This window comes from Argopecten irradians, chromosome 3 (genome assembly GCF_041381155.1).
Source record: "Argopecten irradians isolate NY chromosome 3, Ai_NY, whole genome shotgun sequence".
NCBI lineage: Eukaryota > Metazoa > Mollusca > Bivalvia > Pectinida > Pectinidae > Argopecten > Argopecten irradians.
In genome coordinates this window covers 68,370,700-68,397,203 of record NC_091136.1, presented here as the reverse complement: position 1 = coordinate 68,397,203, position 26,504 = coordinate 68,370,700, and the positions used below count along the sequence as shown (strand labels likewise).

The window sequence follows — 26,504 nt, the reverse complement described above, 5'->3', positions numbered from 1 at the left end:
GGCAATCCTTACCAAGCAGACAAATTACATCTCCATGGAGTACCATTGTACTATTTTGAAGTACGTTTCTGTGTTAAAGTAATTATATACAAGAAACTACATAAAACTTAAAGATGTAAACAAAAGGAAAAGCACACTGATCTATAAGCTACAGAAATACGTGAATATGTACATGATACACAGGATCACTGAGGGTTTTTAGCTGATAGCGTTAGCACAGTTCTACATGTCAGTTCACTAATAATTTCTCCACAGACTTAACACACAATAACGATTGAAAAGGTACTTAGAATATAACTTAACAACAATAGCACAAATGATCATATGCAAACAAATTATAAAAGCAAATCAGTTGATAACATGCAAGAGGGCCAAGAGATATCGTGACGTTTACCATTGGAATCACAAATCGGTCAATTTAACATGTTGGTCCAATATCTTTAGCGCTTCATGTTGAATTAACAGATGACCAGTTGGCATTCATACTCCCCTAATTGTCAACTGAATGCAATTTAATGAATATATTTTCATTTGATAACACTTATATGATAACATCCCAAGATATTTGTATCTATAAAGAAAAAAATCAATATCGTCAAGGACGAAACAGCCATTTTCTGTGATCGATGGCACAAAAATTATGACATCACATAAAAATAAGCGGATAGCAGATCATGCACCCCTGAATGTCAAATGCGTGTCAAGCACCGTGGTAGTCAAATAATTTCAAGATAGCCAAATGTTCATTATTTTGTAATCTTATCTTTCTCAAAAAATGAGCATTAATAAATACAATCCTATGTTAAAAATGATTATCAAAATGTCTATATCGAACAAGATATTTGATAATTGTATGTCTACATGGTAACGAACTTCAAGTTGTCGACTACCGCGTTTTCCAATTGGTGCATTATACACAACAAGAGTAAAGAGAGAGATACATGTTGTACTTATAAAATTCCAGAAAGGTTCATTAAGTATGAATCTCACATGTTGAATTTGAACCACAGCAACAAGTCCATCTATTAGAATAAAGAAAGATGACTTTCTAAACATGAAATTTGAAAAAGATCCTTAATACTCTCTGGCAAATACATGTAACGGTATTGAAATAAATCGATTTCGGATTGATTCCGAAATATATTATACATAACTGGATCTACATATGAAACCCCTCCAGTACTTTCAGAGAAATAACAGAAATAACAGACGGACGGATGACGAGCAATGGGGGGAAGGATATTTTTATAGCTCGCCAACCATTTGCTGATGGTGGGTTTAAAAGATCAATTCAATAAAAGTATTTTGACGGGGTATCCATTGGAGATGCATGAATGCGTAAGTAAAACTGTAAACATGGACATTTTTGGTACTGGACTTACTGCCAATACAGTCTGTATTATATCACATTGTATTTCCATTAAACTTCAGTAACTGTATGCCAATACAGTCTTATTATATCACATTGTATGTTCCATTAAACTTCAGTAATACTGTAAACATGGACATTTTTGGTATAACTGGACTTACTGTCAATACAGTCTGTATTATATCACATTGTATGTTCCATTAAACTTCAGTAATACTGTAAACAGGGACATTTTTGGTACTGGACTTACTGTCAATACAGTCTGTATTATATCACATTGTATGTTCCATTAAACTTCAGTACTGTCAATACAGTCTCTATTATATCACATTGTATGTTCCATTAAAATTCAGTAATACTGTAAACATGGACATTTTTGGTACTGGACTTACTGTCAATACAGTCTGTATTATATCACATTGTATGTTCCATTAAACTTCAGTACTGTCAATACAGTCTCTATTATATCACATTGTGTGTTCCATTAAACTTCAGTAATACTGTAAACATGGACATTTTTGGTACTGGACTTACTGTCAATACAGTCTGTATTATATCACATTGTATGTTCCATTAAACTTCAGTAATACTGTAAACAGGGACATTTTTGGTACTGGACTTACTGTCAATACAGTCTGTATTATATCACATTGTATGTTCCATTAAACTTCAGTACTGTCAATACAGTCTGTATTATATCGCAATGTATGTTCCATTAAACTTCAGTAATACTGTAAACAGGGACATTTTTGGTACTGGACTTACTGTCAATACAGTCTGTATTATATCACATTGTATGTTCCATTAAACTTCAGTACTGTCAATACAGTCTGTATTATATCACATTGTATGTTCCATTAAACTTCAGTAATACTGTAAACATGGACATTTTTTGTACTGGACTTACTTTCAATACAGTCTCTATTATATCTCATTGTATGTTCCATTAAACTTCAGTAATACTGTAAACGTGGACATTTTTGGTACTGGACTTACTGTCAATACAGTCTGTATTATATCACATTGTATGTTCCATTAAACTTCAGTAATACTGTAAACAGGGACATTTTTGGTACTGGACTTACTGTCAATACAGTCTGTATTATATCACATTGTATGTTCCATTAAACTTCAGTAATACTGTAAACATGGACATTTTCGCGAGGGGGGAATTTAAGCTTCATCGTGAAAATTTCCCCCGCACGTAATATTTTGAACATGTATGAACTTTGTTGTTAAATGCCTAAAAGTGTATTTATCGCGAAAATAACAACACTGCGAAAGTTTTATGTATGCAAATCGCGAAATTAAACACTCGGGAAAATATCCACATTTACAGTATAGCATTGCAATATTGTTAGTATACATTAATCTGTTTCTCTTTCCGATGGTCCGCGTTTACCTTGCAGGTCTATGTGTTGATTCTAAACACATATTCATAAATTGATTGTCAGTGGATATTTGTTTATAGGTTTAATGCCCTTTTTTCAAAGATTGTCTTGTTAGGAGAATTTGTAAACAATATTGTATGTTTGATCATTTCCTAAACAAGTCCGACTTTTGTAAACATAGTGAGCAGTATTATACCCATTGTCTCATTTAATGTTTTAGTGAAGCAATTTTATAATATAAAATCAATTACATTGTAGATTATTTGTTCTTGACCATGTAAACATTTTGTAAAATTCAAGTTTGAAGAATAAATTTTTTGAAGTAAAATCTTGTTTATGTTGTATTAAACTTATCAGCTACTATATATTGATTTCTCTAAATCTGGTTTACTGTAGCTGATTTCCAAGACAAAAAAATTGTGTTTAACGTCTGTGAAGGAAAACGTCACAAAGATGAATATGATAATATAGAACTTTATTTAGTACCATGGCCAACACAAACACCACCATTACACTATAACAATTATATATATATATATAATTCTTGACTTTTATTTTAACGTGTTATAGAATACATTGTATATCTAATTCTGACTTATATACTGTAATACTAACAATATTAACACAAGACACATTCACTACAAATCATCAGGTGGAATAAGGCCTCCTTCATTTGGAGCCAAGGAGATACCCTATAAAATAAGAGTCGATGTGCCCAGAGTATGGAGATACCCCTATATAAATGGAGTGGACTCTCCTGAGTTCAGACACTATAATGTAAGGGTGCCCAGAGTATGGAGATACCCCTATATAAATGGAGTGGACTCTCCCGAGTTCAGACACTATAATATAAGGGTGCCCAGAGTATGGAGATACCCCTAAATAAATGGAGTGGACTCTCCTGAGTTCAGACAATATAATGTAAGGGTGCCCAGAGTATGGAGATACCCCTATATAAATGGAGTGGACTCTCCTGAGTTCAGACACTATAATATAAGGGTGCCCAGAGTATGGAGATACCCCTAAATAAATGAAGTGGACTCTCCATAGTTCAGACACAATGATGTAATTAAGAGTGTTCAGAGTATGGAGATACCCCCATATAAATTGAGTGGACTCTCCCGAGTTCAGACACTATAGTATAATGTAAGGGTGCTCGGACACAATGATGTAATTAAAAGTGTCCAGAGTATGGAGTGGACTCTCCAGAGTTCAGACACAATGATGTAATTAAGAGTGTCCAGAGTATGGAGTGGACTCTCCAGAGTTCAGACACAATGATGTAATTAAGAGTGTCCAGAGTATGGAGATACCCCTATATAATTGTTAGTTACTGATAACTTATACAAACAGACTGATTTATTATCTCCCAGGATATTTTCATATAACAATAAATGTTAACAATCTTAGATCAATGGAATGTTGGCAGAGCAGAAAAGAAACATTGACATTGGTTAAAAATCTCATTTACTGAAAATATACTGAATTACAAGAGTTTGAGGTCTAAACACTCCATAAAACATGAGTAGAACATTGGTGAGATACAGAATTAACCAGATCTGTTACTCGTAATATCAACTACAAATGTACATTGTAAGGGGATATCATTGTTTACATTGTACATGGTTCTAAAGTGAAAAATCAATTGTTTAATAAATATAATACAACTTTTGTATATATAAAATGACTGACATGATATTACACTAAGGTATCTCACTCTGATTAGGATCACAACCAAAAGTTTCACAAAATACATTGTAATAACATATTATAGGAGTTTAATGCTGGTCGATTTGAATACAGGAGAGACAAGCAAATTCATGGAATTTAATACATCCCTCGCTTTCATTAATCAAAGGCCCATAACTCCACCAAATAGGGTCCAATGAAAGTGCCGATAGAACTTGGCCAAGGCCCCAAAACATTTAACAATGTTACCAGTTTCAAAAAAATCCAGTAATACATGCGCGAGTTATTGAATGTACAGAGCCAAAAACAGCGTTTTCCGTTATTGAAAAGGCCATAACTCCGCCAAATAGGGTCCAATTAAAGTGCAGAGCGATCTCATCGGAGCCTTTGGCACATTAACTATGTGATCAAGCTACCAAAACCTTGTTTAAGATTTGTGGCAGTTATTGCATGGAAACCAAGTGTTACAGACAGACAGACGGACAAACTCAAGTTAATAGTGCTTTGTATTGCAAGGCATGTGGCGATACGATACATTCTGTTGACGTTGACCAAGGGAGATAATCCAATGTTCAATTTTAATTTTTAGGTATCGTGATACTAATAAATTGCACACGATGCATCGATGCACCACCAAGCGATGCAATACATTGATGCATCTGTGAATCGTTGCACCTCTACAAATTAATTACCAGTAATATCCCCTGTTTCAGTGAAAGCGGGGGATAAAAAGAATTAGATGAGAAGTGAAGGTCAGTGAAATGTGAGACATGCTATAGTCATAACATCAGTGAATGATACAGTGTCAAAATGAGATCAAGAAATACTGTATTGATTTTTTGTAATATTAAGACTGTTTGTTTTCAAACAACAAATATGTAACGACATATGGCAGCACCAGGTATATATAAGTTTATATATTATTTAAGATTTGTGGCAGTTATTGCATGGAAACCAAGTGTTACAGACAGACAGACGGACAAACTCAAGTTAATAGTGCTGTGTATTGCAAGGCATGTGGCGATACGATACATTCCGTTGACGTTGACCAAGGGAGATAATCCAATGTTCAATTTTAATTTTTAGGTATCGTGATACTAATAAATTGCACACGATGCATCGATGCACCACCAAGCGATGCAATACATTGATGCATCTGTGAATCGTTGCACCTCTACAAATTAATTACCAGTAATATCCCCTGTTTCAGTGAAAGCGGGGGATAAAAAGAATTAGATGAGAAGTGAAGGTCAGTGAAATGTGAGACATGCTATAGTCATAACATCAGTGAATGATACAGTGTCAAAATGAGATCAAGAAATACTGTATTGATTTTTTGTAATATTAAGACTGTTTGTTTTCAAACAACAAATATGTAACGACATATGGCAGCACCAGGTATATATAAGTAACAGTGGTGGTACAGACCTCAAATCTGTTGAATATATAGAAATAGCTATCCCAAAACTATAAAATAAAAATGTACATAATATATATATGGTAGATATTTCAGTTTTATCTGATTATCAGCAAATTCATAAATTAGGGGCTGATTTTACATAATATATGTCCTCAAACTGTCTGAAGCTTGAACTCAGGACCATATCACCAATATTGCACCACATCAAATTCAACCGTTCTTGCCAAGATTTCTGCAAATAAAAGGACAATAACCAAAATCATTTTCATATCTTCTTTAAATCTAATACTGATTTCCCTACCCCCAAACAATAACAATCTATTTGATTTTAAATAAAATTACATGTGTATATCATTTAGTTGCAAAAAGTCAACCATATAAAATTAGAAAAATATTGCATAGTTTTTGAAAGTTTCAATGTTTTGAGTGTTTACAAATCTTCTTTGAACCTGTCCTCGAATGTTTTTTCAGTGAATAAATCTATAAGATAATCCATGTAGCCGACCACAGGGTATTTCTTCTTATAGGTACCAACAAATACATCATCTAAGCCCTTGAGGGAATCGTCACTCAGTCCAGTCTACAATAGAAACAAAACTATCAATCAAAGTGGAAATGTGGAAAACTTTTAAAAAATGTCCATACATTTTTATCCATTTACAGAACAATTGTTAATTGGTACCATTGCTGTACAATGTTTTAGTGGCCCTTATACTACAATATATATGGCATCAATGCCTCAATATATCTCTGAACACAGACCAAATCATGGAACACTTAAATCACCAACACCTTCCAAACATTTCCCTGAACATACCAGATCATGGACCATGTCTTTCTCTTCTAGTGACCACAGAGCTATGGCTCTGCTTGCATCCCGTCCTACCAGGGCATGGTAACCTGCTCCAGGGCCATAGAAATCTAAAACAGAGCATTTAACCAGTCCTAACTCAATCGTCATAATGGAATTAAAGCAGTTGCAAAATATCATTCTGTTTGGGCATAGCTATTGTTTAGCAAATTAAACTTATAACAGAAGTTAGTACACAGTCTGCGACTTTAAGTACAGAAACAACTCTCATTATAAAGTCAGCATATACCCATAATTAGCCAACTTTAATTATGAACAATTGATATAAAAAATAATTCAGCACAGTTAAGGGAAGTAATTCCTATTGTTGATTCATACCTTTTCCTTCCGATACATCAAATACAACACCTCTCACTGCCATCAAAAGGGGCTTTTTTGACTGCAATAATAAATAAACTATAGTTATTACACTTTGTCATTTATAGCCAAAGAGTTCATGCAATCAAACGTTATGAAAACAATCATGTCAATATAATCAGTAATGCATATCACGTAATAATTAATATAAAATTCCTTTTCTATGATTTTTCATATTTTTTCATATACCTTATACTGACTTTGAAATATTTTTTTTGCAATATTCTGAGACAATATGATCAAAATATCACTATGGAAAGGATCCTACAATCAGGCTGACAGCTGACTGACTTTAAGGCCAGATGATAAGACCATGATAATCTGTCAGACGGCTGATAAGACCATGATAATCTGTCAGACGGCTGTCGTTATGACAGCTGACTGACTTTAAGGCCAGATGATAAGACCATGATAATCTGTCAGACGGCTGTCGTTATCACAAGCTGACTGACTTTAAGGCCAGATGATAAGACCATGATAATCTGTCAGACGGCTGTCGTTATCACAGTCTGATTAGTCACGTCTGCCTGTGGCAATATGTCTTACCAACCTATCACCATTTATATATGTACAATTTCTCCTGCTTACAGTATACTGTATTAATATAGATATATACAATGTAGAAGCAGTGATCAATCTACATGCGCATCCCGAGTCCTGGACTCACAGAATTTTAAAAGGACCCATGAAATTTCTGGGAATGGGTATCTATAACACTGTGGGACCCATTGTTTTTACAAAAACCATTGAAAAGGACCCACGAAAAATAATCGTAGATAGAACACTGTAGTAGTCTACTTAGGTGATATTTTCACATATTTGCTAAACCAGACTTAATTACAAAATGCATGTCCTTAGCCAGCACAATATTAATTAATCTTTACACATAATTGAAGATTATTTAATAAAACACAATTTAACTTACATCCCTGCCATCGTATCCTCGGAGCTCTGATGCAGTAAACCTTTTTGCTTCTGCTCCATCTGGACCAAGATCTATTTCAATTTCAATCTGCTTGTAACCCCTACCTGTAGGAATTAATGAAGACAACAATAATGTATTTACAAAAACATGCAGAATCACAGAGACTTGTGCATAGACATATATCTATTTGTTTTGTTTAAGTTTGAATATTCAATTTAAGCACCGATGAAATGTTCCGAAAGTAAGCTGATCTCGTAAGTCAGCCTATGATACTTTGCAGGAGTAATGACTTCAAAAATCATGGGGTTTGAAAATAGGCCGGTCTTGAAAATAAGCCTGGGATTTCCTACCAAAAAAGAATATAAGTTGCAGCTTAATAATTATCAAGATTTTAATGTATAAGAATTGTACATTGACATATGGCACTTGTACATTGATATGCAATCAAGCATGGTGTGAGATTACCAGGTGTCCCTAACACTAACCGACAAATAGCATTTAGTATATACTAATGTAAATTTAGTCTAATCCAGATTCCAATGATAAACTGAAATGGGCTATCATAATGAATTAGGCCTACATTGTACATATAACTAAGGAATTTTGAAGGTCATAAGTCGTTTTTATTCCAATCGTTTTAACATTATCTTATTTTTAACAGATCTATTCCTCTTAATATCATGTTACAGCATTATACAATCGAAAGCAAATTATGTTTTCATTTGAATTGTTCAATCTTTTTTTCAGTTGTGTATAATGTACTGTTTAATTCATGTATCACAGGATACCCAATAACGTTTGTATGGGACTAATATGATGTAGTATATATCTTCAGTAGTTATGAAATGTAATTACTCTGTGTAATATTCATGCTGAAATGATGTTAGCATGCGTATGATTCCATCACCAATAGAAACAATAGTCCTGCACTAATGGTATAGGGTATCATGTGGCACCTGAATTTATTCCATTAATTTTTCTTTGTTTTCATACTAAATTCGACTGTCTGAGTAGTTGATTCTTTTTCTTCATAACTCTATGAAGAAAAAATCCAAAAATAGCGGGACAACCTGAGATTATTGTGACTTCCCAATAGAAACATTGACGTTGCATATTTATATGGAAAAACAATCCTTTAAAAAATCAATGGAATGGTATGTTTAAACATGTTTTATTTCATCAAATCGTGAAGTAAAATGAATCATTATGACATAAGCATTGCATGATGTCACTATCTGTTTTTAATTTCATTGTGGGTATGGAATAAATGCTGTTTCATTATGATTATATCCTTATGATATCATAAAATATATGAAGGATGTTTGTAAGCTTGTTTAAATAAATGACCTTAACCTTCATTCAACATAAAAAAAATATTTGCAAACAAAAATTGCTTTCGCACCCCGATAAAAATTTTAAAAAATTGATATCATTACCCTGGTCCAGAAGAGTCAAACGAGTAAAAAAAAAACCATCAAATATAGTGTTTCTTGAGGGGATGGGATCACATTCAAAATCATAAATGTTGAGTTTGCTCTAGAGATTTGTATTCTTTGCCGTGTGTCATTTAGTGTTAGTGGACATAACATAGGCCTACCGAGGCCGAACATAACACAAACAGCTGTTAGTTGACTCAGCGATCACGTCATCGTGCTAAAAATAATTGTTAAATCCTGTTGAAGATGCAATAATTTCACAGTATTAATGTATATTTTATAAATGCCTTCCTTACCTGATTTTTTTGATTTCTTACAATATGAGGTCGAGAGTAAAAGTGAAATAACAACAAATAACAGTCCCACATGCATCGTTCTTCTACCGGCCTCGGCCATATTTGACAAGTGCGTACCTACTTCGGTTGTAAACTGACTTTTGATTGGTTGAAATGGATGATTCATCCAATCGGATATTTCGTTTGAAGTTAGGGGTGTGAGCTTCCGGTACGGTTGATTCCGACCGTCTGAGAAAGACCGATTAAGGGGATAAAAATCCAGCATCATCGACTATGGATGCTCAGGGAAGGAAAGTTGTCGTGTGCGACAATGGCACTGGTGTAAGTTTCATTTGCACGAGTCATAAAGTTGATCGCATTTTATCCTCCAAGCGCAAATATTTTGGTTTATTTACTTGACAGTTAGATACCCGGAAGAGAAACAGATATGGTACACAGGAAGTGTTTTGACATTGTATAGACCGATTTTAAATAAATTTTAAACTTAGTTTTTTTATAACCAACGTACTGTGTTTTGCTATTCAAAATGCCTACCCACACAGCTAGGGACAAGTCGGTCAATGCAACCTCTAAGCAAAACTACTCGAGAGATTTTCGGTCTTTCACCCTACATAATGATAATGGATTCATCTACCAGTAACTAAACTTATCTACTTTATAAAACTGCTGCAAGGTTGAGTGTGTGCATAAGATGAGATATATTTAGAGAGATCAAATGGTCTCTGTAAAGATGTGCATTCCAAGGGTCTCCGGTGTGAAAAACTATGTCTTTACCGACTGAGCAAAGGAAGTGCACCACTTCATCAGCTGAGGGACAGAGACCATATTTTATGATACTTAACACTATGTACAAACCACACAACCCGCTCCTTTTACACATGTATAAGGTATCGGAACTCTGGACTAAATCTGATTTACTGTATGAAATCAATTCATACACATATCCAGATTATTTATAAAATCTATGATAATTACTTTGCAGTTTGTCAAGTGTGGATATGCTGGAGCCAATTTCCCTGCCCATATCTTTCCATCTTTGGTTGGAAGGCCAATCATTAGGTCAGCAGAGAAACACGACAACATTGAAATCAAGGTAATAATCACATATATCATCCATTGTATTCACCACAAAGGTATTAAAGCTTGCACTGTATCAGAATCAAGGTAATCACATAAATCATCGGTCATATTCACCACAAAGGTATTAAAGCTTGCACTGTATCAGAATCAAGGTAATCACATATATCATCCATAGTATTCACAAAAGTATTAAAGCTTGCACTGTATCAGAATCAAGGTAATCACATATATCATCCATAGTATTCACAAAAGTATTAAAGCTTGCACTGTATCAGAATCAAGGTAATCACATATATCATCCATAGTATTCACACAAAGGTATTAAAGCTTGCACTGTATCAGAATCAAGGTAATCACATAAATCATCCATAGTATTCACAAAAGTATTAAAGTTTGCACTGTATCTGAATCTTAAAGCTTGCTCCCATTATTTTTAACTTGCTCCAAATCTGGTAATGTTATTTTCAATCCTAGCTTTCTAGGACTTAAACTGAATAAAATGCTCAACTCCCAAATTGAATAAAACACACAACTCCCATAAACTCCCATAAACTCCCATACATAATATATTCTGTTTGACTTTGTCTCCTTAGGACCTGATGATAGGTGACGAAGCCAGTCAGCTCCGTGCTATGTTGGAGGTGAACTACCCTATGGAAAATGGTATGGTTAGAAACTGGGAAGACATGGAACATTTATACAATTATACATTTGGTCCTGAAAAACTGGATCTAGATGCAAGAAATACTAAGATATTGCTGACAGAACCTCCAATGAATCCAACCAAAAACAGGGAAAGAATGATAGAGGTGAGTTCTCGCCATAAGTGAAGGAACTTGTCTCGATAATATGTCAAAAACGTTATATTTTTGATTGAGAAGATATTTGCTTGATCTTATCATGATTTGCCCGATATGGCATATGCATTAATTATTCATTTATAAAAAAAAGTCTCCCTAATTGGGAAATACTCATAAAAAAGAAATTGTCTTGAGTAAGTTCACATGTCTGTTATTTTTAGTCATCCACTTTGTGTTCTCCTGATATGCTCATCATACTCTGCAATCATTTACAATGAAATAACTTTTCTCTGATTGTTTTTGTGTTAACAGTATATGTTTGAGAAGTATGAATTTGCTGGTGTATACATTGCTATCCAGGCTGTATTGACGTTATACGCACAAGGTAATTATTACTATGTAACATAATATTTACATTGTAGTCCATACATTGTACTGGCTGTTATATTGATTGACATTAATATTATCATTAGGTAACTATGTAATATAAAAATGATTAACATTATACACACAATGATACTTGCCATAAGTTAACTGACATTTCTTTGTGTTGATATTATGATTTTAGAGTTATACACCCAGACGTGAATTAGATAGATCAGCTAGAGAAAAATAGAATGTTAATTTGTGTTGCTACCAATTTCTGTTGTATTTTGCAGGTTTATTAACAGGGGTAGTTGTAGATTCTGGGGACGGTGTTACTCACATCTGTCCAGTTTATGAAGGATTTGCGTTACCTCATCTGACAAAGCGACTGGATATTGCTGGACGAGATATAACAAAATATCTTATAAAGGTATAACCCTTATAGAATCCGAGGAAAAAAACATCAGATATAGAAAGTGTTTATTTGGTGAGAGAAAGCTTTAATTAAGGTATAATCCTATTTATAATTAGATACAGAGAGCATTAATCAGGTAAGAGAAAATGAGTCTATTGTCTTTGATGATGATTTGTACAAACTGATTTGTGATGTTCCAATCATTTGTCCTCTAAGAAGTGCTGAACTGACAAAGACTTTTTAGCCAAGGGTTACAAAAGAAAAGATTTCTGATCTAAAAATTGTAAGAATGGAAAATAGAAAAATATTTACTATAAATGTTATTTGAATTTACTATGTTATTTTAAGTCATCACCATGGAAATGATGAATGTGTTTCAGCTATTATTACTGCGAGGCTATGCATTTAACCACACAGCAGACTTTGAGACTGTGCGAATGTTGAAGGAAAAATTGTGCTATGTAGGATACGATATAGAGCAGGAGCAGAAACTGGCCCTGGAGACAACAGTATTAGTAGAAACTTACACAGTAAGTAACAACACAAACATCTGTAAAGTTAATAACATCTGTAAAATATATCATTATTGAACTTCAAAGCCCTGTAATTAACAATTTTGAACACGAGAATAAGGAATGGGGAGGAATATTTGTTAAACTTTGTCAGTGATGATGATCTGTTTAGACTGATGTTTTGTGATGTTTTTCTCATTAGTCCTCTAAGAAGTGCTGAACTGACTATAATATTAATACATATGTTTAAAACGATAAGACTATAAACTGGTTTATAATGTGAGTCTGCTTATTTATCTGAATTGAGTTTTCAGATAATTTAACTGAATAAAGTATTCAGTGTTCCTGGTCATTTTTTCAAATGGGGGTTTTTGTACCCCCATACCTGGCAAAATGGGTGTACTAGGGCTGAAACTATTAGTCGAATAATCGGAGGCGATTAGATTAATGAAGCTAATCTCTGATAATCGATAAAGATTTTATTAATCGTTAATCGTAACATGCATAGCAAGTGCATTGTAAGCTGACTAAACACGTTGACAGATCATGGATTTCTGAGTAAGCCATTCCGACTGGAGTTTCATCTCTTTATGTTTTGAACTCAACAAAGCATATATGATGTGAGAAATACTTGTTAAATTACGTCTCTGGGAAGTTAGTCATTAATCAATGAAAAAGTGGATGTCATGAGAAAGCTTGCAACACGCTGTTCGCCAATTTTCACTAGCGATCGACTCCATGTTGTTACATCACGGAGGCCTAATCGCCGCCGGGACGCTCGGGAGCGGAAGGAGCAGTAATCTTGAACATTTAAATTTTACTATTGCATGTGTTAATCATATAAAAAGAATGTTTTCGTTCATATTCTAATTGAAGATAAAAGTTGATTTATCTTATTTTTTTGATCACGGAAATAAAAAAGTTCATTGACGAAAATTTGGTCATGTCGCTCCGTGGCGATCCAGATTTGGTTGATTAGTCGTACGTCAAAACAGCGGGTTAGCAGACTTGATTTAAACGATGTTACGGAAGACGATACAGGAACTGAATTCAGAGCTTATTTGGGATAAAATACATTTGTTTTGTCAATAAATCTATTCTTATTTGTTGGTAGGCTTATATAAGGCATGTTTTCTGTCATATTGATAACAAAGCATGGCACACGTTTTCAGTAGTCAGTAGTGAAACAATATAGTTGCCTTCAATTCAAACGATTAATCGATTAGTAATCGATTACATGTGACCGAATAATCGAATACAAAAATTACTAATCGTTTCAGCCCTAGGGTGTACAGTGCCATATTTAAGGGGTACACCATATTTGCATATTTTTCCCATGTGTATTCTTTGGTAGAAAATAAAAACAAACTAACATATATTTCGCCAAAGGGAAAAAACACTATTAAAAAAACAGTGTTAGATGTATATTTCTTTGTTTGATGTATTTTAATTAACATAACTGCTTGCTGTGTTGCGTCAATTTTTTACTTAAAAATCGTATTCTCAATATGTATAAAATTTATATCGCATATTGGAATCAGTTTGCAAATGCATTTTGAAGAACAAATTTGAAAATATTTCGTATAGATTCACAAATTGTTTAGCTCCCGATCCCTGAATGTGCCGATCCTAAAAGGCATGTTAAATGTATCACTGTCTTATAGATAATTTCTGTAATGATTGGTATCACAAACAATTTTCTTGCTCAAAGAACCAAATGGATTTGAAGTTTGTTTTCATACTCTATGATAGTGCTTGACTTACACAGCTCTAGTTGTTATCACATGATCACAATCTGCATCCTAAATTGCTTCCCCTAACACATGTACTTATCTTTTAAGTGATATAACGATCAGTCCCGAGACTACCGATGGTCATGGGTAAGGTCTCGGATTTTATCATAGGACAAAGGCACAAAGCAGAATGAGATAATCAGTTAACATATCTGCCGCTTGGTGTGCTGCAATTAATGCTTATTGATATGACTACTTCCGGTATCGCTAAAACGTTTTCACAAACTTACGATTTCTTTAATCAAAATAAGAAATAATAGAAATAATTATCACCAAATAATGGAAAATATTTAAACCTGCATGCAAGTACAGGTTGTCAAATTTATGGGTGCAATAACATAAATTGTGATTGATTCGCGCGGGATTATGTGTGATCAGGAACACTGAGAATTGATCCATAACTTGTCACAGACAATTTCTAATTAATTATTGTAAATTGATTTGAATTCTTTTAGAAATTTTGAAGTAAGCAACAGTAAGGAAATTATGATGTCAGTGATGATGATTAATATGACTGATGTCCATTGATGTTTTGTCATTTGTCCTCTAAGAAGTGCTGAACTGACAAACATTTACATAAACATATATTTTTTTGTTTAGCCCACCATCATCAGATGGTGGGCTATTCAAATCGCTTTTTGTCCGTGGTCCGTCCGTCCTTCCGTCCGTCCGTCCGTTAACAATTCTTGTTATCGCTATTTCTCAGAAAGCACTGAAGGGATCTTTCTCAAATTTCATATGTAGGTTCCCCTAGGGCCCTAGTTGTGCATATTGCATTTTGGGACCAATCGGTTAACAAGATGGCCGCCAGGCAGCCATCTTGGATTTTGATACTTAAAGTTTGTTATCGCTATTTCTCAGAAAGTACTGAAGAGATCTTTCTCAAATTTCATATGTAGGTTCCCCTAGGGCCCTAGTTGTGCATATTGCATTTTGGGACCAATCGGTTAACAAGATGGCCGCCAGGCAGCCATCTTGGATTTTGATACTTAAAGTTTGTTATCGCTATTTCTCAGAAAGTACTGAAGGGATCTTTCTCAAATTTCATATGTAGGTTCCCCTAGGGCCCTAGTTGTGCATATTGCATTTTGGGACCAATCGGTTAACAAGATGGCTGCCAGGCAGCCATCTTGGATTTTGATAGTTAAAGTTTGTTATCGCTATTTCTCAGAAAGTACTGAAGGGATCTTTCTCAAATTTCATATGTAGGTTCCCCTAGGGCCCTAGTTGTGCATATTGCATTTTGGGACCAATCGGTTAACAAGATGGCCGCCAGGCAGCCATCTTGGATTTTAATACTTAAAGTTTGTTATCGCTATTTCTCAGAAAGTACTGAAGGGATCTTTCTCAAATTTCATATGTAGGTTCCCCTAGGGCCCTAGTTGTGCATAATGCGTTTTTGGATCGATCGGTCAACAAAATGGCCACCAGGCAGCCATCTTGGATTTTGATAGTTAAAGATTAATATCGCTATTTCTCACAAAGTACTGAAGGGATCTTTCTCATATTTCATATGTAGGTTCCCCTAGGGCTCTTGTTGTGCATAATGCGTTTTTGGATCGATCGGTCAACAAAATGGCCGCCAGGCTGCCATCTTGGAATTTGATAGTTAAAGTTTGTTATCGCTATTTCTCACAAAGTACTGAAGGGATCTTTCTCATATTTCATATGTAGGTTTCCCTAGGGCTCTTGTTGTGCATAATGCGTTTTTGGATCGATCGGTCAACAAAATGGCCGCCAGGCTGCCATCTTGGAATTTGATAGTTAAAGTTTGTTATCACTATTTCTCAGAAAGTATTGAATGAATCTGTCTCAAATTTCATATATAGGTTCCTCTATGGCCCTAGTTGTGCATATTTCGATTTGGGACCGATCGATTTACAAGATGGCCGCCAAGGAGCCATCTTGGATTTTGATAGTTGAAGTTTGTTACTGCTATTTCTCAGAAAGTACTGAAGCGATCTGTCTCAAATTTTATATGTAGTATGTTTGCAAAAGTTTGAAAAGCAGAGAAAAGATCCCTCTTTCCATTGTCAGACATAGATCATTCTTTGGTGGGCGCCAAGATCCCTCTGGGATCTCTTGTTTTTTGTTTACCAGATGTAATCAAACTTATCTAAAAGTATTATTCTGCTGGTACTGACAATTTTATGATTTTGACATTTGAAAAAGAAAAACTTGAGTTGTGGAATGACTGCTCCTAGGTACAATAAAGAAAAACTTGAGTTGTGGAATGACTGCTCCTAGGTACAATAAAGAAAAACTTGAGTTGTGGAATGACTGCTCCTAGGTACAATAAAGAAAAACTTGAGTTGTGGAATGACTGCTCCTAGGTACAATAAAGAAAAACTTGAGTTGTGGAATGACTGCTCCTAGGTACAATAAAGAAAAACTTGAGTTGTGGAATGACTGCTCCTATAGGTACAATAAAGAAAAACTTGAGTTGTGGAATGACTGCTCCTATAGGTACAATAAAGAAAAACTTGAGTTGTGGAATGACTGCTCCTAGGTACAATAAAGAAAAACTTGAGTTGTGGAATGACTGCTCCTAGGTACAATAAAATGGCCACTGATAAGTAAGGTTTCTGATTCTCTTCATGTTAAATTGTTGGTTACACATTATTACAAAATACGCATTTAAAGTTTGATATAAACTGTTACAAGAAAAGGATTGAAAATTCATGTCAATATTTACATTTCTGATATCTATGGTGATGTTCTATGGTGTGTGATGACTACTGAAACAAAAGATAATTGATAACGGGTTGGTAATGATCATGACTTGTTTCTTCTGTAAAATTCTTCAGTACCACCTGTCAGTGATGATGATTTGTACAAACTGATTTGTGATGTTCTAATCATTTGTCCTCTAAGAAGTGCTGAACTGACATTAAATGTTGATTTTATAAAATCAAATTTCAATATTTAATATCATTAAGAGATATCATAAAGAGGAACTTAGCAACCTGCTAATTGATAAGGACAGATTAATTACCAAGTCTCACTTTAGTGTGTTCTTTTATTCAAGCCATTCAAGGTCAAAATTAGCTTAGATTGATAGACCAGTACAGTGTAAGGACAAAACAACACAGAATATATGTTAAACAGTTGTGTGAGGTTAATGTTAGCAACTTAGCATTATGTATGTTTATTACAAAACTTTGAAGCTAGCTCTGTCAGTGATGATGATTTGTACAAACTGATTTGTGATGTTCTAATCATTTGTCCTCTAAGAAGTGCTGAACTGACAATGGCATCAAAATCTCCTACTTTAGTCAGACTTTGTGTCCCCATGCATATACAGTTTATGGGTCAAATTCACCTCCATTTTGAACTAACCTGAACTATTCATTGAATATTTGGCTATCGCTGAACATTGCTCTATTTTCAGTATTATTCTAAAAGCTGCTATAACCATAATGAAGTCAGCAGCGTTGTCCTAGAAATGTAGTTTGTAAAATCGTAATCTGCCATCTATGATGGGGATCCGGAACGCCAACCTTTATTGATACTTGATTGTACTAGTTATAGCTTCCCGACGACCGAGTGATAAAGGTATGATAAGTAACGTACTTATTGATATTTTATCATACTTGTTACAGCTTCCTGACGGCCGAGTGATAAAGGTGGGTGGGGAACGATTTGAAGCACCAGAGGCCTTGTTCCAGCCCCATCTTATCAATGTAGATGGTGTTGGTGTGGCTGAACTACTTTTTAACACTATCCAGTCTGCTGATATGGACACGCGACCCGAATTCTACCGCCATATCGTCCTGTCCGGTGGCTCCACCATGTACCCAGGTCTGCCCAGCCGACTAGAAAGGGAACTCAAACAGCTGTACTTAGAGAGAGTACTGAAGGGAGACACTAGTAGGCTGTCGGTAAGTCAACTGATTATACGCTCAGTATTTATCTATAGTTTATGTCTATTAAAAAGTATAGCATGTAGAGCACAAATAGAAGGCAGCCAGGAGGATTCCTTGTTTACAAGTGTCGTGTCATACAGTCAGTTATCATCGTTGTACAGTAGAGCTTTAATTAATGACTAATCAGGACTACCGTATTTTTGCGCGTATAGTGCGCACGTACGTTTTTGAGTTTCATTTTGGGGGAAAAAAATTTTTTTTTTAAATCTGTTTTTGTATCTTCGTTCAAAACATTTTGCATTGCCTCCAATCACTCTTGAAGAACAAAATCAAACGGTTCTTATTGTTTATCAGTGCTTAAAACAACCTTCTTTTCATTAACATTATCTGGCGAGAGGAGTTTGACACGATGATTGACACTTTGTTTACACAACGGCAGGCCTAGTTAGCTTGTGAATTGCCGATGACACTATAATGAGGATCTCAGCAACGATGTTTTTACAATTAAATAATTAATTATACCTTGTGTAATTCCAAGTGGTATCAATCAAGTCCATTGTGTATCTGATAGGCATTTAAATTTAATCATTGTCCAAGATATTAGCTGGAAAGCCAACCGAGTAGGCTAATCAACCACAGGTGGCCGCCATATTTGAGTACTGACTGCACACTTACATATTCTCAGTTATTTGAATTAGTATTTAAATCAGGATGTGATCTTACAGAACCATTTCAATTAATGATAATAAGAGTAAATTTTAGTCATACCATCACTTATAGTGCCGATTGGTCAGTGTTAATGTAAGAAGATTTTAGTTTCGTATCTAATTTGCTGGCTCTGCATATGTGGCCATTACACTCGCTTCTGTAAACATTTGCAAGTTCAAAAGTTTTTCACATGCTGGAGATACATATTTATAAGGTAATCTGTTTAATGTGACAAATCAATTACACACTTATACATCGTTTCAAGCTCCAGACTATATTCATTTAGCCGTTTAGATTTGGAGATAGCTTACTGAAGATTCACGATCATAACATGTGTCAAGTCATGAACATATGTGCTCCCAAAACGAACTTTCATGGAATTAAAGATAGAAATTTCAAGTGATGTTTTCCTTTTATATTGAATATATGCATTGATCATTGACTTAAAGATCCAAGTATTTAATCATAACCCTATCACGACAACATATACAAAATGTTACTGCACACTTTATCTAGGACCTGCCGGTCGGTGATCATGACCCAGGAGCTGGCCATGCCTTGTACCTGCGTATAGTGCGCACCCCAACTTTTCACTTGATAATTTATGGGGGAAAAAAGTGTGCACTAAACGAGCAAAAATACGGTATTAAATTCAATTTATATTGTTTTAAAAAAGTATACCATAAAAATGAATTGTATTTATAAATTAACAGTAGGTGTCCTAAGTATTGTGCAGACATGTTTGGTCTCAGTGTTACGGGGTTATTTGGTGGACATGTATGGTCTCGGTGTTACGGGGGTATTATGTGGACATGTATGGTCTCGGTGTTACAGGGGTATTATGTGGACATGTTTGGTCTCAGTGTTACGGGGGTATTTTGTGGACAGGTATGGTCTCGGTGTTACGGGGGTATTATGTGGACATGTATGGTAACGGTGTTACGGGGGTATTATGTGGACATGTTTGGTCTCGGTGTTACAGGGGTATTATGTGGACATGATTTGTCTCTTTGTTACGGGGGTATTATGTGGACATGTTTGGTCTCGGTGTAATGGGTATTATGTGGACATGTTTGGTCTCGGTGTTACGGGGGTATTATATGGACATGTTTGGTCTCAGTGTTACGGGGGTATTATGTGGACATGGTTGGTCTCGGTGTTACAGGGGTATTATATGGACATGTTTGGTCTCGGTGTTACAGGGGTATTATGTGAACATGTTTGGTCTCGGTGTTACGGGGGTATTATGTGAACATGTTTGGTCTCGGTGTTATGGGGGTATTTTGTGGACATGTTTGGTCTCGGTGTTACGGGGGTATTATGTGGACATGTTTGGTCTCTTTGTTATGGGGGTATTATGTGGACATGTTTGGTCTCGGTGTTACGGGGGTATTTTGTGGACATGTATGGTAACGGTGTTACGGGGGTATTATGTGGACATGTATATAACGGTGTTATGGGGGTATTATGTGGACATGTTTGGTCTCTTTGTTACGGGGGTATTATGTGGACATGTTTGGTCTCGATGTAATGGGGGGTATTATGTGGACATGTTTGGTCTCGGTGTTACGGGGGTATTATATGGACATGTTTGGTCTCGGTGTTACGGGGGTATTATGTGGACATGGTTGGTCTCGGTGTTATGGGGGTATTATGTGGACATGGTTGGTCTCGGTGTTACGGGGGTATTATATGGACATGTTTGGTCTCGGTGTTACGGGGGTATTATGTGGACATGGTTGGTCTCGGTGTTATTGGGGTATTATATGGACATGTTTGGTCTCGGTGTTCAGGGGTATTATATGGACATGTGTGGTGTCGGTGTTAAGGGGGTATTATGTGGACATGTGTGGTGTCAGTGTTAGGGGGGTATTATGTGGACATGGTTGGTCTCGGTGTTACGGGGGTATTATGTGAACATGTTTGGTCTCTTTGTTATGGGGGCATTATGTGGACATGGTTGGTCTCGGTGTTATGGGGGTATTATGTGGACATGTTTGGTCTCGGTGTTATGGGGGTATTATGTGGACATGTTTGGTCTCTTTGTTATGGGGGTATTATGTGGACATGTTTGGTCTCGGTGTTATGGGGGTATTATGTGGACATGTTTGGTCTCGGTGTTATGGGGTATTATGTGGACATGGTTGGTCTCTTTGTTACGGGGGTATTATATGGACATGGTTGGTCTCGGTGTTATGGGGGTATTATATGGACATGGTTGGTCTCGGTGTTATGGGGGTATTATGTGGACATGTTTGGTCTCGGTGTTATGGGGGTATTATGTGGATATGGTTGGTCTCTTTGTTATGGGGGTATTATGTGGACATGTTTGGTCTCGGTGTTATGGGGGTATTATGTGGACATGGTTGGTCTCTTTGTTATGGGGGTATTATGTGGACATGTTTGGTCTCGGTGTTACGGGGGTATTATGTGGACATGTTTGGTCTCGGTGTTATGGGGTATTATGTGGACATGTTTGGTCTCGGTGTTATGGGGGTATTATGTGGACATGTTTGGTCTCGGTGTTATGGGGTATTATGTGGACATGTTTGGTCTCGGTGTTATGGGGGTATTATGTGGACATGTTTGGTCTCGGTGTTATGGGGTATTATGTGGACATGGTTGGTCTTGATGTAACAGGGGTATTATGTGGACATGTTTGGTCTCAGTGTTATTGGGGTATTATGTGGACATGGTTGGTCTCGGTGTTATGGGGGTATTATGTGGACATGTTTGGTCTTGATGTAACAGGGGTATTATGTGGACATGGTTGGTCTCGGTGTTATGGGGTATTATGTGGACATGTTTGGTCTCGGTGTTATGGGGGTATTATGTGGACATGTTTGGTCTTGGTGTTATGGGGGTATTATGTGGACATGTTTGGTCTCGGTGTTATGGGGTATTATGTGGACATGGTTGGTCTCTTTGTTACGGGGGTATTATATGGACATGGTTGGTCTTGGTGTTATGGGGGTATTATGTGGACATGGTTGGTCTCGGTGTTATGGGGGTATTATGTGGACATGTTTGGTCTCGGTGTTATGGGGGTATTATGTGGACATGGTTGGTCTCGGTGTAATGGGGGTATTATGTGGACATGTTTGGTCTCAGTGTTACGGGGGTATTATGTGGACATGTATGGTAACGGTGTTATGGGGGTATTATGTGGACATGTTTGGTCTCGGTGTTATGGGGGTATTATGTGGACATGGTTGGTCTCTTTGTAACGGGGGTATTATGTGGACATGGTTGGTCTAGGTGTTACGGGGGTATTATATGGAGATGTTTGGTCTCGGTGTTACGGGGGTATTATGTGAACATGTTTGGTCTCTTTGTTATGGGGGCATTATGTGGACATGGTTGGTCTCGGTGTTATGGGGGTATTTTGTGGACATGTTTGGTCTCGGTGTTATGGGGGTATTATGTGGACATGTGTGGTGTCGGTGTTACGGGGTATTATGTGGACATGTTTGGTCTCTTTGTTATGGGGGTATTATGTGGACATGTTTGGTCTCGGTGTTATGGGGGTATTATGTGGACTTGTTTGGTCTCAGTGTTACGGGGGTATTTTGTGGACAGATATGGTCTCGGTGTTACGGGGGTATTATGTGGACATGTATATAACGGTGTTACGGGGGTATTATGTGGACATGTTTGGTCTCTGTGTTACGGGGGTATTATGTGGACATGTTTGGTCTCTGTGTTACGGGGGTATTATGTGGACATGTTTGGTCATGGTGTTACAGGGGTATTATGTGGACATGATTTGTCTCTTTGTTACGGGGGTATTATGTGGACATGTTTGGTCTCGGTGTTACGGGGGTATTATATGGACATGTTTGGTCTCGGTGTAATGAGGGGTATTATGTGGACATGTTTGGTCTCTGTGTTACGGGGGTATTATATGGACATGTTTGGTCTCGGTGTTACGGGGGTATTATATGGACATGTTTGGTCTCGGTGTTACGGGGGTATTATGTGGACATGTATGGTAACGGTGTAATGAGGGGTATTATGTGGACATGTTTGGTCTCTGTCTTAGGGGGGGTATTATGTGGACATGGTTGGTCTCTTTGTTACGGGGGTATTATGTGGACATGTTTGGTCTCGGTGTAATGGGGGGTATTATGTGGACATGTATTGTCTCGGTGTAATGGGGGGTATTATGTGGACATGTTTGGTCTCGGTGTAATGGGGGGTATTATGTGGACATGTTTGGTCTCTGTCTTAGGGGGGGTATTATGTGGACATGGTTGGTCTCTTTGTTACGGGGTATTATGTGGACATGTATTGTCTCGGTGTTACGGGGGTATTATGTGGACATGTATGGTCTCGGTGTTTCGGGGGTAGTATGTGGACATGTTTGGTCTCTTGTTATGGGGGTATTATGTGGACATGTTTGGTCTCGGTGTTACGGGGGTATTATATGGACATGTTTGGTCTCGGTGTTATGGGGGTATTATGTGGACATGTTTGGTCTCTTTGTTACGGGGTTATTATATGGACATGTTTGGTCTCGGTGTTATGGGGGTATTATGTGAACATGTTTGGTCTCTTTGTTATGGGGGTATTATGTGGACATGTTTGGTCTCGGTGTTATGGGGGTATTTTGTGGACATGTTTGGTCTCGGTGTTACGGGTTATTATGTGGACATGTATGGTCTGGGTGTTACGGGGGTATTATGTGGACATGTTTGGTCTCGGTGTTACGGGGGGTGTTATGGGGGGTATTATGTGGACATGTTTGGTCTCTGTGTTAGGGAAGGTATTATGTGGACATGTATGGTAACGGTGTTACGGGGGTATTATATGGACATGTTTGGTCTCGGTGTTATATGGGGGTATTATGTGGACATGTATGGTCTCGGTGTTATGGGGGTATTATGTGGATATGGTTGGTCTCTTTGTTATGGGGGTATTATGTGGACATGTTTGGTCTCGGTGTAATGGGGGTATTATGTGGACATGTATGGTAACGGTGTTACGGGGGTATTATGTGGACATGTATGGTCTCGGTGTTACAGGGGTATTTTGTGGACATGTTTGGTCTCAGTGTTACGGGGGTATTATGTGGACATGTTTGGTCTCGGTGTTACGGGGTATTATGTGGACATGTTTGGTCTCGGTGTTACGGGGGTATTATGTGGATATGGTTGGTCTCTTTGTTACGGGGCAGTATACAAAGAGGTTCTTAACAGTTTGGGATTGTCCTATCATAAGTTCAGTAGAAGCTATATGTGTGTCAATATAGAACATTTTAATATTGGGCAAGATCTACCCTCTTTTATAAAAAGAACATTCCATTATGAAGAGATATTCTTTACAGTAAATAATGAAGATAATCTGCTGATATCTTATTTCATGTATATTTAGAGAGACAATTGTAGCAAAAGAGTTGTTTAGACGACATCTGCTTTTGTTGTTCCTCTCTGCTTATATGCTGGTCACATTGATTTCTCTCATGTTTTTCTTTTCTCTCTACTTACCAGTCCAAGGTAACTTTACTTTTTTCATTATTAGGCATGTATTTTCTGTGATTACTTTTATTTCCTCATTATTTACAGATATTTTGTGCATGTCATTTAAGAGTGTTACATTGTGCTGTGTGTTTTTGTCCCACAACTAGCACTTTCCATGTTTGTTATTCACAATGAAATAAAATTTGATCTGATATATCAATTTTGATTTACAGAAATTTAAGATTCGGATAGAAGACCCTCCTCGGAGGAAGCACATGGTGTTCTTAGGTGGTGCTGTATTAGCTGATATTATGAAGGATAAAGACAGTTTCTGGATGACGCGAGAGGAATACTTAGAGAAAGGTGTGAGGTGTCTAGACAAACTTCTGTCTCCAGTAACGTAAACAAACTCCTGTGTCCCAATAGACCATCATTCCAGTCACCTGTTGATTCAGCGGAAATGTTCAACTTAACGTGCATGTTCAAACGTCGTCTGTAATACGGAGGTTACCTTTATCGGTTTAAAATGACAAAGATAATCTCATATTAGCAATGAGAAGTTAAGCAATTATAGATATATTAGGTGTTAATTTTTGATGATTTTATAAGTTTAATCATGATTAAGATATTATTTTCAGCAATTACTACATATGAATTCAGAGTTTGAGTGTTATATATCTTTTTTAATACCTGAAGAGAGCTCCAGTCCAATACTATTTCTTGATGTAATCCAGTAAATGTTATATATCAAGACCACATTCACTGGTGTTGCTACACTGCAGTGTCCAAGCATGTATCCTCACGTCCCTTCCCTAATTTGTAACATTAACCATTTTCTCCTTGATAGTGTATGTGTTTATATGTGCATGCCATTGTTTAAAAGGACCAAAACTTGTTTATATTCAATAAAGGTAAGGGCATGTTTGCCATCTTGTTTCTATAACAGAAAATTACTAATGGTAGAATAAATCACTCTGTCACCTACACTAGCAATATTGATAGAAGTTAAATGGCTGCAATATTTCTATCGCTGATAAAACAATTATGATAGGAATGTCCTCAATACCAAGAAATAGTGTAGTAGATTCTTTATAAAATCCTTTGTTATGTACACTCTGTTGTGGACATCACAAAGTGAAACACAATGTCCATTGTTTGCTCTAGCTAAAAGTATCCTTGTCACTGCAGTCAGACAACTGATATGTAGTACTGTATATGGTGAGGTGTGAGTACAAATGCCTGTTTCCTCTCGTCGTGCTTCTACACAAATTCATAATAACTATATGCTATAAGATTATAAGATACCTGATTAACAGGTATATTAACATTGTAACATGTAGTTAATGATGATATTGTGTATTCCATGTTAAGTTGCTTTTTTGTTTTTATTTCTTTTCCTTGTTTTTGTTTGGTGCAACTATTTGGTGCTTAACGTGGCTTTAAGTTTAATATAACATCAGCTGTTAGCTTGCCATCAGTGTAGGCCTGGCCCAAAGATCAGGAAACAATTTTCTGTTTTGTTAATCCAATCATGGTCAACATTCTTCATTGTGACATTCAACTTTACAAAGTATTTGCTAGATAAAAAACAGAAATACAGTAATACCTAGTGCCTTTGTGTGAGAGGGCTATCTCACCAATGTACAAGGATTGTACCTATGAGAGGGCTATCTCACCAATGTACAAGGATTGTACCTATGAGAGGGCTATCTCACCAATGTACAAGGATTGTACCTATGAGAGGGCTATCT

At 36.4% G+C, this 26,504-nt stretch overlaps 2 protein-coding genes and 4 non-coding genes across 7 annotated transcripts; 5 read left to right on the top strand and 1 right to left on the bottom strand.

Annotated features, from left to right (window-relative positions):
- Positions 1-3,218: 3,218 nt before the first annotated feature.
- On the bottom strand, positions 3,219-10,037 carry LOC138319415 (uncharacterized). Of its 2 annotated transcripts, XM_069262533.1 has the most exons (6): positions 9,755-9,906; positions 8,023-8,126; positions 7,059-7,119; positions 6,687-6,790; positions 6,319-6,449; positions 3,219-6,101 (listed from the first exon to the last, which is right to left on the bottom strand). In XM_069262533.1, exons 1-6 carry the CDS (start codon positions 9,852-9,854, stop codon positions 6,080-6,082), a joined length of 522 nt encoding a protein of 173 aa, XP_069118634.1. In that variant the 5' UTR covers positions 9,855-9,906; the 3' UTR covers positions 3,219-6,079. The 2 variants fall into 2 exon arrangements, with proteins under 2 accessions (XP_069118634.1, XP_069118633.1); XM_069262532.1 differs by having other exon boundaries at positions 3,219-6,449; positions 9,755-10,037.
- Positions 9,936-26,504, top strand: LOC138319414 (actin-related protein 2). The gene is made up of 8 exons (XM_069262531.1): positions 9,936-10,075; positions 10,737-10,847; positions 11,428-11,643; positions 11,947-12,019; positions 12,294-12,430; positions 12,796-12,945; positions 18,323-18,601; positions 24,987-26,504. The coding sequence occupies exons 1-8, from the start codon at positions 10,028-10,030 to the stop codon at positions 25,155-25,157; spliced, it is 1,185 nt and encodes a 394-aa protein (XP_069118632.1). The 5' UTR covers positions 9,936-10,027; the 3' UTR covers positions 25,158-26,504.
- LOC138320239 (small nucleolar RNA SNORD61) lies at positions 13,081-13,151 on the top strand. Its single transcript, XR_011208149.1, has one exon. It is a non-coding gene; the product is annotated as a small nucleolar RNA SNORD61 (small nucleolar RNA).
- On the top strand, positions 15,216-15,284 carry LOC138320243 (small nucleolar RNA SNORD61). The gene has a single exon (XR_011208153.1). It is a non-coding gene; the product is annotated as a small nucleolar RNA SNORD61 (small nucleolar RNA).
- On the top strand, positions 17,540-17,607 carry LOC138320241 (small nucleolar RNA SNORD61). Its single transcript, XR_011208151.1, has one exon. It is a non-coding gene; the product is annotated as a small nucleolar RNA SNORD61 (small nucleolar RNA).
- Positions 17,900-17,967, top strand: LOC138320240 (small nucleolar RNA SNORD61). Its single transcript, XR_011208150.1, has one exon. It is a non-coding gene; the product is annotated as a small nucleolar RNA SNORD61 (small nucleolar RNA).

What these genes read in the sequence shown, in the direction of transcription:
- LOC138319415 (XM_069262532.1), bottom strand. Translation starts at nt 10,022, where the DNA reads ATGATGCTGGATTTTTATCCCCTTAATCGGTCTTTCTCAGACGGTCGG. An exon ending in TGATGTATCGGAAGGAAAAG is followed by an intron (nt 6,791 to 7,058) that starts GTATGAATCAAC and finishes GCTCTGTTTTAG; the next exon opens with ATTTCTATGGCCCTGGAGCA. An exon ending in AAGACATGGTCCATGATCTG is followed by an intron (nt 6,450 to 6,686) that starts GTATGTTCAGGG and finishes TTTCTATTGTAG; the next exon opens with ACTGGACTGAGTGACGATTC.
- LOC138319414 (XM_069262531.1), top strand. Translation starts at nt 10,028, where the DNA reads ATGGATGCTCAGGGAAGGAAAGTTGTCGTGTGCGACAATGGCACTGGT. An exon ending in ACGACAACATTGAAATCAAG is followed by an intron (nt 10,848 to 11,427) that starts GTAATAATCACA and finishes TTGTCTCCTTAG; the next exon opens with GACCTGATGATAGGTGACGA. An exon ending in ACAGGGAAAGAATGATAGAG is followed by an intron (nt 11,644 to 11,946) that starts GTGAGTTCTCGC and finishes TTGTGTTAACAG; the next exon opens with TATATGTTTGAGAAGTATGA.